Source organism: Taudactylus pleione, unplaced genomic scaffold (genome assembly GCF_031769625.1).
Source record: "Taudactylus pleione unplaced genomic scaffold, aTauple2 ptg000095l, whole genome shotgun sequence".
Taxonomy (NCBI): Eukaryota; Metazoa; Chordata; class Amphibia; order Anura; family Myobatrachidae; genus Taudactylus; species Taudactylus pleione.
In genome coordinates this window covers 28367922-28381033 of record NW_028284497.1, presented here as the reverse complement: position 1 = coordinate 28381033, position 13112 = coordinate 28367922, and the positions used below count along the sequence as shown (strand labels likewise).

General features: G+C 43.5%; 1 protein-coding gene across 3 annotated transcripts in view; it reads left to right on the top strand.

The window, feature by feature from the left end:
• Window positions 1-13112, top strand: part of AOPEP (aminopeptidase O (putative)) — a 562421-nt gene that overhangs the window by 399588 nt on the left and 149721 nt on the right. For 2 of the 3 annotated variants that reach the window (XM_088470081.1, XM_088470080.1), the window contains exon 11: window positions 10164-10224. The exons of the other annotated variant lie outside the window; for it this stretch is intronic. In XM_088470081.1, coding sequence (XP_088326207.1) covers window positions 10164-10224 — 61 coding nt within the window. The remainder of the gene's footprint in view (window positions 1-10163; window positions 10225-13112) is intronic. 3 annotated transcript variants of the gene reach the window in all.

Sequence of the window (13112 nt, the reverse complement as noted above, 5' to 3'; positions counted from 1 at the left end):
AACCCCTGCACAACTACAGCTTCTTATTCAAAATGAGATAATCTGGTGCCTGTGCCCGCTTTACTGCCCTATTCATGCCAAAATCCTTGTTGGTCAAGGCAAATGACAAGTGGGTCATATGTACCAGACCAACCTCTGTGGGTTTCAAGTGTAACATTTGATGATCGAAGCTAGTTAACCCCTGCACAACTACAGCTTCTTATTCAAAATGAGATAATCTGGTGCCTGTGCCCGCTTTACTGCCCTATTCATGCAAAAATCCTTGTTGGTCAAGACAAATGACAAGTGGGTCATATGTACCAGACCACCCTCTGTGGGTTTCAAGTGTAACATATGAGGACCGAAGCTAGTTAACCCCTGCACAACTACAGATTCTTATTCAAAATTACAAATTCTGGAGCCTGTGCCCGTTTACTGCCCTATTCATGCCAAAATCCTTGTTGGTCAAGACAAATGACAAGTGGGTCATATGTACCAGACCACCCTCTGTGGGTTTCAAGTGTAATATTTGATGACCGAAGCTAGTTAACCCCTGCACAACTACAGCTTCTTATTCAAAATGAGATAATCTGGTGCCTGTGCCCGTTTACTGCCGTATTCATGCCAAAATCCTTGTTGGTCAAGGCAAATGACAAGTGGGTCATATGTACCAGACCAACCTCTGTGGGTTTCAAGTGTAACATTTGATGATCGAAGCTAGTTAACCCCTGCACAACTACAGCTTCTTATTCAAAATGAGATAATCTGGTGCCTGTGCCCGCTTTACTGCCCTATTCATGCCAAAATCCTTGTTGGTCAAGGCAAATGACAAGTGGGTCATATGTACCAGACCACCCTCTGTGGGTTTCAAGTGTAACATTTGATGACCGAAGCTAGTTAATCCCTGCACAATTACAGCTTTTTATTCAAAATTACAAATTCTGGAGCCTGTGCCCGTTTACTGCCCTATTCATGCCAAAATCCTTATTAGTCAAGACAAATGACAAGTGGGTCATATGTACCTGACCACCCTCTGTGGGTTTCAAGTGTAACATTTGATGACTGAAGCTAGTTAACCCCTGCACAACTACAGCTTCTTATTCAAAATTAGATAATCTGGTGCCTGTGCCCGCTTTACTGCCCTATTCATGCCAAATCCTTGTTGGTCAAGGCAAATGACAAGTGGTTCATATGTACCAGACCACCCTCTGTGGGTTTCAAGAGTAATATTTGATGACCGAAGGTAGTTAACCCCTGCACAACTACAGCTTCTTATTCAAAATGCCAAATGATAAAGCCTGTGCCCGCTTTACTGCCCTATTCATGCCAAAATCCTTGTTGGTCAAGGCAAATGACAAGTGGGTCATATGTACCAGACCACCGTCTGTGGGTTTCAAGTGTAACATTTGATGACCGAAGCTAGTTAATCCCTGCACAACTACAGCTTCTTATTCAAAATTACAAATTCTGGAGCCTGTGCCGTTTACTGCCCTATTCATGCCAAAATCCTTGTTGGTAAAGACAAATGACAAGTGGGTCATATGTACCAGACCACCCTCTGTGGGTTTCAAGTGTAACATTTGATGACCGAAGCTAGTTAACCCCTGCACAACTACAGCTTCTTATTCAACATGAGATAATCTGGTGCCTGTGCCGGCTTTACTGCCCTATTCTTGCCAAAATCCTTGTTGGTCAAGGCAAATGACAAGTGGGTCATATGTTCCAGACCACCCTCTGTGGGTTTCAAGTGTAACATATGATGACCGAAGCTAGTTAACCCCTGCACAACTACAGATTCTTATTCAAAATTACAAATTCTGGAGCCTGTGCCCGTTTACTGCCCTATTCATGCCAAAATCCTTGTTGGTAAAGACAAATGACAAGTGGGTCATATGTACCAGACCACCCTCTGTGGGTTTCAAGTGTAATATTTGATGACCGAAGCTAGTTAACCCCTGCACAACTACAGCTTTTTATTGAAAATGAGATAATCTGGTGCCTGTGCCCGCTTTACTGCCCTATTCATGCCAAAATCCTTGTTGGTCAAGGCAAATGACAAGTGGGTCATATGTACCAGACCACCCTCTATGGGTTTCCAGTGTAACATTTGATGACCGAAGCTAGTTAACCCCTGCACAACTACAGCTTCTTTTTCAAAATTAGAAATTCTGGAGCCTGTGCCCGTTTACTGCCCTATTCATGCCAAAATCCTTGTTGGTCAAGACAAATGACAAGTGGGTCATATGTACCAGACCACCCTCTGTGGGTTTCAAGTGTAACATTTGATGACCAAAGCTAGTTAACCCCTGCACAACTACAGCTTCTTATTCAAAATGAGATAATCTGGTGCCTGTGCCCGCTTTACTGCCCTATTCATGCCAAAATCCTTGTTGGTCAAGGCAAATGACAAGTGGGTCATATGTACCAGACCACCCTCTGTGGGTTTCCAGTGTAACATTTGATGACCGAAGCTAGTTAAGCCCTGCACAACTACAGCTTCTTATTCAAAACTACAAATTCTGGAGCCTGTGCCCGTTTACTGCCCTATTCATGCCAAAATCCTTGTTGGTCAAGACAAATGACAAGTGGGTCATATGTACCAGACCACCTTCTGTGGGTTTCAAGTGTAACATTTGATGACCGAAGCTAGTTAACCCCTGCACAACTACAGCTTCTTATTGAAAATGAGATAATCTGGTGCCTGTGCCCGCTTTACTGCCCTATTCATGCCAAAATCCTTGTTGGTCAAGGCAAATGACAAGTGGGTCATATGTACCAGACCACCCTCTGTGGGTTTCAAGTGTAACATTTGATGACCGAAGCTAGTTAACCCCTGCACAACTACAGATTCTTATTCAAAATTTGAAATTCTGAAGCCTGTGCCCGTTTACTGCCCTATTCATGCCAAAATCCTTGTTGGTCAAGACAAATGACAAGTGGGTCATATGTACCAGACCACCCTCTGTGGGTTTCAAGTGTAACATTTGATGACCGAAGCTAGTTAACCCCTGCACAACTACAGCTTCTTATTCAAAATGAGATAATCTGGTGCCTGTGCCCGCTTTACTGCCCTATTCATGCCAAAATCCTTGTTGGTCAAGGCAAATGACAAGTGGGTCATATGTACCAGACCACCCTCTGTGGGTTTCAAGTGTAACATTTGATGACCGAAGCTAGTTAACTCCTGCACAACTACAGCTTCTTATTCAAAATTTGAAATTCTGGAGCCTGTGCCCGCTTTACTGCCCTATTCATGCCAAAATCCTTGTTGGTCAAGACAAATGACAAGTGGGTCATATGTACCAGACCACCCTCTGTGGGTTTCAAGTGTAACATTTGATGACCGAAGCTAGTTAACCCCTGCACAACTACAGCTTCTTATTCAAAATGAGATAATCTGGTGCCTGTGCCCGCTTTACTGCCCTATTCATGCCAAAATCCTTGTTGGTCAAGGCAAATGACAAGTGGGTCATATGTACCAGACCACCCTCTGTGGGTTTCAAGTGTAACATTTGATGACCGAAGCTAGTTAACCCCTGCACAACTACAGCTTCTTATTCAAAATTACAAATTCTGGAGCCTGTGCCCGTTTACTGCCCTTTTCATGCCAAAATCCTTGTTGGTCAAGACAAATGACAAGTGGGTCATATGTACCAGACCACCCTCTGTGGGTTTCAAGTGTAACATTTGATGACCGAAGCTAGTTAACCCCTGCACAGCTACAGCTTCTTATTCAAAATGAGATAATCTGGTGCCTGTGCCCGCTTTACTACCCTATTCATGCCAAAATCCTTGTTGGTCAAGGCAAATGACAAGTGGGTCATATGTACCAGACCACCCTCTGTGGGTTTCAAGTGTAACATTTGGTGACCGAAGCTAGTTAACCCCTGCACAACTACAGCTTCTTATTCAAAATTACAAATTCTGGAGCCTGTGCCCGTTTACTGCCCTATTCTTGCCAAAATCCTTGTTGTTCAAGACAAATGACAAGTGGGTCATATGTACCAGATCACCCTCTGTGGGTTTCAAGTGTAACATTTGATGACCAAAGCTAGTTAACCCCTGCACAACTACAGCTTCTTATTCAAAATGAGATAATCTGGTGCCTGTGCCCGCTTTACTGCCCTATTCATGCCAAAATCCTTGTTGGTCATGGCAAATGACAAGTGGGTCATATGTACCAGACCACCCTCTGTGGGTTTCAAGTGTAACATTTGATGACCGAAGCTAGTTAACCCCTGCACAACTACAGCTTCTTATTCAAAATTACAAATTCTGGAGCCTATGCCCGTTTACTGCCCTATTCATGCCAAAATCCTTGTTGGTCAAGACAAATGACAAGTGGGTCATATGTACCAGACCACCCTCTGTGGGTTTCCAGTGTAACATTTGATGACCGAAGCTAGTTAACCCCTGCACAACTACAGCTTCTTATTGAAAATGAGATAATCTGGTGCCTGTGCCCGCTTTACTGCCCTATTCATGCCAAAATCCTTGTTGGTCAAGACAAATGACAAGTGGGTCATATGTACCAGACCACCCTCTGTGGGTTTCCAGTGTAACATTTGATGACCAAAGCTAATTAACCCCTGCACAACTACAGCTTCTTATTCAAAATGACAAAATGTGGTGCCTGTGCCCGCTTTACTGCCCTTTTCTTGCCCAAATCCTTATTGTGCCAGGAAAATAATAATTGTAGACTGTGTAAGGGACATAATACTTTGTTTACATAGCATTAGTTTAGTGATCTAACTTTATTTAAATATTTAAATGTAACATTTTCTGAATAAGAAGCTGGAAAATGAATAAGAAGCTGGAGCTTGAATAAGAAGTGAATAAGAAATTAATAAGAAGTGAATAAGAAAAGAATAAGAAGCTAGCCGAATAAGAAGCCAACTTCAGCCTCGTGGAAAAGCCAGACAACACTGACAGGATTTAATGTTGTCAGGGACCATGTTAGACTGCTCATGAGACAATGAGCCGAGCAGGCAGCAATTTCTACTTCTCTGTGTCTTGTCTTCCCACAGCTAACTCTCTGCTTCAGTCCTGGCTTTCTCTTTACCATTCTCAGCACAAGTAAATGGTCTGAATGTAGCAGCATGACATCACTCTGCCACTGGTAGTGTAGACCTGCTGTGGGTTAATGCTGTCAATTTAGCCTGTGACTTTGACGTACAACACTGCTGTGTTTAGCGAACGGCAGTGTGGTAAGGTATCTGTACAGCATAGCAAGGGTTCTCTGAGGAGAGGATATATGGAAATATGGCTCTCCAATATGCCAAGGGGCCTGTGGAATGTTGTAAGAGCTCTGTGCTAATGTTTTGAAATCTGTTAAGAGGTCTGTACTGTGTGCCAATGAGTCTGCTTTATTAGCATGGATTGTGCCAAGTTTTCTGTGCAAATCACTAAGGTAGATGTTGCAAATGAGGCTGTGTAAGGTGGCGAATCATTTCTGTAAATGGGACTTTCATGTGGCAAATAATCTGAGTAAATGTAGCTATACAATAATGCTGCAAATAATGTGTGCACAACACATGAGGCTATACACCAAGAGACTTCAACATGTGATTCTCAAGCTGTTGTAGAACTATACATCCCGGCATGTCCTGCCACACCTTTAGCATGCCCTAATAGTTGCAGGACATGCTGGTATGTGTAATTCCACAACAGCTGGAGGGGCCACATGTTGAATACCTCTGCTGTTTAGATTACTTTTGGTAGTATTTAGAAAAGATTGTATGCCTCCATCTATGTAACCTGTGTATTTTTTATGTAAAATACCATGAGTCACAGCCAAGTGGGTGATGAATAGATTTGATATAAAAAAAATCTCACTGTCTACACGAATTCAGACATTTATCTGTACAGATTTATGTCAAGACCATCGCGACCATCAGGCTTGCGACGAGACCCTTGTGGTAGGGTCTCATTGCCGCAAGCCCTGAAGTGCTTTCGGCTTTAACAGAGCTTGTGATGTCAGTGGGGCCGGCCCCAGACGGTAGGCGTTCCATAGGAACGCCTCCGTCTGGGCAGCCACGCCCCCGACACGCCCACCAAAGGGGGCGTGCTGTCACTCATCATCGACAGCCGTCGCTATCCGGGTCTCGGCATGCGCACGGCGGACCCGGGTTCGTCGCGCGCATGCGCACTGGGCCAACATCGACCCGCTTGTGAGCGCTCAGCTGAGTGTCTTTCTCACTCAAAGTCATACATGCTGACTTTCTGGCAGCCCCTTCCAGGAGGGGTCTGCAATGTAGGTGCAGCAGGGAGTGTCATTGTGGCCACGCCCCCACTTTATAATGCATATATTACCGCATTACAAAGCAGGGGGCGGGGCTACGATGACGCGATTCAGCGCAAATTGCATCATCACCCCTCCGAGCCGCCCACTTTCACGTGCGGTCGCATGGGGGTCGGTGGACGATGCGGGGGCCTTGCTCCTCTTGCAGGGTGTCGGGAGCAGCACCCGATTTTCAGGATGCTCCCGACCGTCCCGGGAGAGTAGGCAAGTATGCTCAAAATGTGCATCTTATTCGTATAAATAAAACAACTGGAAGCAACAAAACTACATTACTAGATTGATCGATTTGATGTGCAAAATTTGTATATCTGCGTGTGACTAGGGGTCTATTCAGCAATGATTTTTTTTTACATAAAAAATGCAGAAATCATAATTTCCTCTTTTTTTTTGTAAATCCCCTATTCAGCAATGGAATAATGGAGTAGATAACGCAATTAGTTTCTCCATTCATTCCATCTGGCAGAGTACCACATTGAAGGCATCAGCCATTGATCTCTACAGTGCTTTTACGCTTTTGCTATTCAGCAAAGCAAAAAGCGTTAAATTACTCAAAAAATCTTTACTTTATGTTACGCCATCCCTGCAGCATCTTGTAACTTCGCCCAGTCTCCGTGCCTGCTTTCCGGTGACCGCCGACAGGTTAGTCACTCTAGAGCCTGTTAAACCTGCCGACAGTGATTGACATGTGTATACAGGCTTTATATTAGCCTGTATACGTGTATATTTAAGTGCTATTATATTTAACATTTATATATAAATGTTAAATATAAAAGCACATAAACAGGCTGGAGCTGTACTTACCCGTCAGTGGTCACCTCAAAGCAGGGACGGAGACTGTTTGGAAGCGCATGACTGAGCATACGCAGTAACAGAAAGTATTGTTTTCGGAAACTGATAAAGATGCCTTCTGTAACATCGCAGGGACAGCGTGTTACCACAACCGCTGTCCCTGCAGAAAATATTGCTGAATAGCAGCCATAAATTTCCATAATTGATAAAAAGTTGTGACGATGTTGCCCGATTAATATCCTGGGCAACATCGTCACTGTTGCTGGATAGACCCCTTAGAGTGACTCTGTAGACGTGCTGTGGCTGTGGCTTTTTCTCACGCCAAGTTCTGTTGTGTTTCATCTGCGACTTTGTACGTGTTTACAACTAATTCCTGTGCGGTTAAAGTCACAGCCCATGGTCTTTAGTACACTGTGAATGGTGTTTGCTGCATCTGCGATGCCAATAAGACACAAAATTGAAAAATAAAAATATAGTACTCTGCACCTCTTGGAGCGTCTCAGTCACGCTGGGTGTCTCACACATCTGTAATAGACACTAAACAGTTATAGCTGTCCAAGTGTCTGTTTGGAAGGCAAGAGGGACAGGATTAGTCTAAGAGGGCCATTTTGGAGGGAAGGTACTGGTAGGCAGTGGCGGGCTGGGTCGGGGGGCAAGGTGCCATCTGCCTCCCGGGCCGGTACGACTGTGCAGCATTAGGGCCGGCCAGTCCTCTATCAGGCTGCCTATCTGGCCGGCTCACATCCGCCGGCTGTGCGTGCACTTACAGGGTTTGCCGGAAGCTGTGGTCTGCACTGAATAGCGGCACTTCCGGGTGCTAGAAGGAACCACCGGGGACAGCTGCAGTGACGGCCGGGTGGCACAAGCGGTAGTCAGACTAGTGGTTGCTACATCCCCTAGTCCGGAGGAGTATCCTCAGTGCCGGTAACTGTGTCTCTCTCTGGGAGGGGGAGGAGGAGTGATTGCTGCCCAACACTGCTGGGACACCGTGTACATAAATGCCTCACACCAAACACCCTGCTCACTGCACCTACTGTAGGAGCCTATTTATTCATCCACACTGCCTGTACCTGTATATATATATATATATATATATATATATATGTATACATATAAGTATATATATATATATATATATATATATATATATATATAAAAAATGTGTGTGTGTTTATATGTATATACACCTCACACCTGATTGCCTCACAGCTAACCCCCTGTTCACAGCACCTAGGGGCCTATTTATTCACCCACACTACCTGTACCTGATTATATACAATATGTGTATATAATATATATATATATATATATATATGTACATGTGTGTGTGTATGTGTATGTATATATATCTATATATCGTGTGTTATATATATATATATATATATATATTATAATGTGTGTGTATATATACTTGTCACTTCGCTCACCACAGGATTATATTCCCCCTCTGTGTCCACGTGTATAGTAGGGAATGATGTTTGACAGTAACTGATGATGTCAGGGTACATATACGGAGGAGGTTCTATCCACTACTCTTGTCCCATCTGCCCCCTTTTCTTTCTCCTCCACCCACTTACCTCTCCATCCTTCTGTCAATATCCCTCCTTTTCCTTTCTCTTCTATTATCCCCTTCTTACCTCCCCCTTTCCCGTCAATCCTATCTCTTCCCTGCCACATCTATTCCCCCACGGTAGACTATTTCCACTTCAGATACTGTCAGGGGCGCCGAGAGGGGGGGGGGGAGCGGGTACAATTTGCCCGGGCTTCCAGAGGGGCCCGGCGGGGGCCCGGGTCCGACGCCGCCCCCCTTCCCTCCCTCACTATCTCCCAGCACACAGCGTGTGCTGAGATGCAGTGGGAGATTGCTGTGGCTGCTGCTTAGCAGCCGCGAGCAATCTCCTATGCCTGAGGGGGGGAGCGATCACACTGATCGCGCCCCCCCTGGCTTTGCGCCGGGCTGAGGGTCTCGCAGCGCCCCCCTCCCCGGCGTGCAGCGCCGCTACGCGGCACTGCAAATGTACACTTTTTAAAACTTTTTTATTCAAGGGCGTGGCCACGCCTCCCGCGGTTAGGCTACGCCCCCTCTTTACCGGGGCCCTGCAGCGCTCTCAACGGCCCTGGATACTGTACCTGGAAGTGACGTACACTGAGGGCGGAAGTGCAGTTTCCTGCCCACAGTCCACTAAAAAAATTAAAGTTGACCCCTTGCGGGCTCGGTGGCTCGCTACACTCGCCACATGGTTATGTTCCCCAGCTATGCCCACTTGGATGGTAGGGAATGACGTTAGACATTGGCTGATGACGTCAGGGGTCAATCTACGGAAGGGGATCTAGCTGCTTCCATTCCCCCACTACATATCTGCCCTCATCCCTTACACATTTCCCACCTCCCCACTACAAATCCCCATCCGCCACCCCACACATGCTCCCTCCTCCCCACTACACTTTTACCCTTCTCCCCACTACAAATCCACCTTCTTCCCCCCCTACACCTCCTCTCCCATACACATCCACTCTTCGCGTTCAGCGCCACAAAACTGAACCTAAGGATGGCAGATCGGTTACTAGGTGACTTATTTATCACAATCTGCATTTTTAATTTAGATGTGATAAATATTTTACGCCCAAATTCGCAGTGTGTTAATTAATATTTTTATGCAAATTTACAAAAATCTTGCCAGGAAACGGGCTCCGTTAAGAGCCTGCCCTGAGGTTGGGATGGAAGCTGTGTGATAGCGTTACACTATCACACTGCTTTCTGGTTTGGGTCCTCAGCACACACTGTGCATGTGCGGCTCTCATGGGCCAACAGATCCGATCCGAAGTACCTCTCTCCACAAGGAATAGTAACCCATAGACTACTATAGAGTAATAGCATCTGGAGATGGCGTTACCCTATCAGGGCCAAGCTCCACAATGTGCTGGTAGAAAAGTCGTGGGCCACTTGCTTGTGTTTGCCCCCCAGGCTAAAAGTTGCCAGCCAGCCCCTGCTGGTAGGCCTCTATCTGGCCCGTTTTCTCTAATAAATAAAAGGCAAAATATGTTCCGTTTGGGAGTGACACTATGGTAATTAATTTTTTTTTCTCTCTCGTAGACATGGTCTGTCTGCTAAAGTCATCTATGAAATCTGGCTTGACACTCCTGGGATGCCAAAGGTGAATATTAAACCTTATTTTATCAATAATTACTGGTAAAACATGCAGCATATTTCCCTAGCAAAAGTGATGGACGTTCTGTAGTTCAAAGTCCATATCAGCTGACAAGTTGTACAAATAATGCCCTGGATATTGTAGTTTTCACATTCTATGGATATTGATATCTACAAATTTACCCCCTAACTATAACTAGCTAGTAAATAAATGCGGTACTAATAGATTCCTATACCCACTGCAACCTCAAAATGTTATTTGCTGAATTGTGGCTAACACAGGGTAATGTATATGCTATACATAGTTTGTTATTCCTCTGTACAGACAATGAACAAAAGAGAGTTGTGTCTGCCGCCACTTTGGCTGCTTCTTGTCATATTTATAGTCCTTACTCTACCCGGCATAATACCCTTCCCTTAATGATGTCCAACACATCCCTAGCAACTACAGCACACTGACACTCCCATGTATTGCATGGGGACTATCCCACAGGAAGACTCTGGAAGAAAGTAAAAATATGTGGAAGAGAGATTAAGCAATGGTAGTGGTACTGAATGGTGACGCTAATTTACTAGCACCTTCTGTCGTAGGAAGTATGTAAGCTTCAATAACAAAAATATGTTATACATAAATTATAATAATGTATTATACATTCATCCCTTATTGATTAATACACAGTAATGTGCTACACATTCTGCCGAATTTGTTACATATACCAGCACGAAGCATGAGATTGGAAAGCATAGTACCCCGGATAGATGATATACATGGCCCATGGGTTTCAGTATTAATGACCAATAAAGGTTTACTTGTTCTTGAAAGAAATATACCTGACCACTAGACATGTAACAATGCTAAATACAACAGCAACTTTTTTTTTTGGTCTAAAAAACTAAAAAATCATATTCTAAAAGGACAAAATTGCACTCCAGCAATGCATATGCCCTTTTATGTGCTGATTTCACAAAATGACTGAACCATTGCATAAAGATAGTGGTGTCTTTGGGTGATGCAACAACATTGATCATCTTCTGATGGCAGGGTGGATTGGGCATTCTATAGAAAAAGAAGACAAGACGCACCTTATATTGCAGCCAAATGCAACAATACGATTCTGTTATACAGGTCAAAATATTTGAATAGGCTTCTAGCAGTAGATTTGGGTGTATCTACAGGGGTATTCCCTGATTAGTTGGTTACCACTCAGCCTCTTATACCAACAAAATGTCCTGTTACTTGAGAAAGATATGGAATTGCTTGAAGCATGTACTTAAAATCAATTTCAATAAAACTTGAAGTTATTATACAATTTACCTTACGCCATCATTTGTTTTAAATTTTTTGTTGAATCATGCAGATTGTGGAGCACTATTACAAAGCAATTGCAATGGTCTGAAATATATTGCTGAAGCGTTGCAAAATGGCAGTGTCTTTAGGGGAGAGTTCAGGTGATTTGCAAAGCATCCTGGGAGCCTGGCAGCAGTGAAAATGTTACTTCTGAAGGGAAATAATGAGTATAAATGTAGAAAAAAATTTTGTTTCTTTCACATTACATAAAAGTTTTTTCATGAAATCGGCACAAAGAAATGGTAACAATTGATCAAACTGATATATATAATAAAACAAGTCTCAGTATTATTCTAGGGACTGTTCAACAGTATATTGTGTGGACTGCCTTGTGCATATTATTGTTTAATGTAGTTCAGTGGCTGTCATAGAAAGCCACTTAAAAATGATTGCAATTGAATTGTTGTTAATGGCACTGATTGGAAAAAACTATTGAAGCGCTTGGAAGAAATGTCAGTAGATGTTCAGGCAGGAGTCTGTGTCTCATGATGCTTGGGAACATGTGGGTTTACTAGTTGGCAAGTATTTATTGGACTCAGGAAAGAGATGTTCTTCTAGTTGGTGAGAATTTATTGGACTCAGGAAAGAGATGTTCTACTAGTTGGCGAGTATTTATTGGACTCAGGAAAGAGATATTCTTATACTAGTTGGCCAGTATTTATTGGACTCGGAAAGAGATGTTCTGTTAGTTGGCAAGTATTTATTGGACTCAGGAAAGAGATGTCTTTCTACTAGTTGGTGAGTATTTATTGGACTCCGGAAAGAGATGTTCTTTTACTAGTTGGCGAGTATTTATTGGACTCAGGAAAGAGATGTTCTTCTACTAGTTGGCGAGTATTTATTGGACTCAGGAAAGAGATGTTCTATTAGTTGGTGAGTATTTATAGGACTCGGGAAAGAGATGTTCTTCTACTAGTTGGCGAGTATTTATTGGACTCAGGAAAGAGATGTTCTTCTACTAGTTGGCAAGTATTTATTGGACTCGGAAAGAGATGTTCTTCTGTTAGTTGGCGAGTATTTATTGGACTCAGGAAAGAGATGTCCTTCTACTAGTTGGTGAGTATTTATTGGACTCAGGAAAGAGATGTTCTTCTACTATTTGGCGAGTATTTATTGGACTCGGGAAAGAGATGTTCTTCTACTAGTTGGCGAGTATTTATTGGACTCAGGAAAGAGATGTCCTTCTACTAGTTGGTGAGTATTTATTGGACTCAGGAAAGAGATGTTCTTCTACTATTTGGCGAGTATTTATTGGACTCGGGAAAGAGATGTTCTACTAGTTGGCGAGTATTTATTGGACTCAGGAAAGAGATGTTCTTCTACTAGTTGGCGAGTATTTATTGGACTCAGGAAAGAGATGTTCTTCTACTAGTTGGCAAGTATTTATTGGACTCAGGAAAGAGATGTTCTTCTACTATTTGGCGAGTATTTATTGGACTCAGGAAAGAGATGTTCTTCTACTAGTTGGCGAGTATTTATTGGACTCAGGAAAGAGATGATCTGTTAGTTGGCGAGTATTTATTGGACTCAGGAAAGAGATGTTCTTC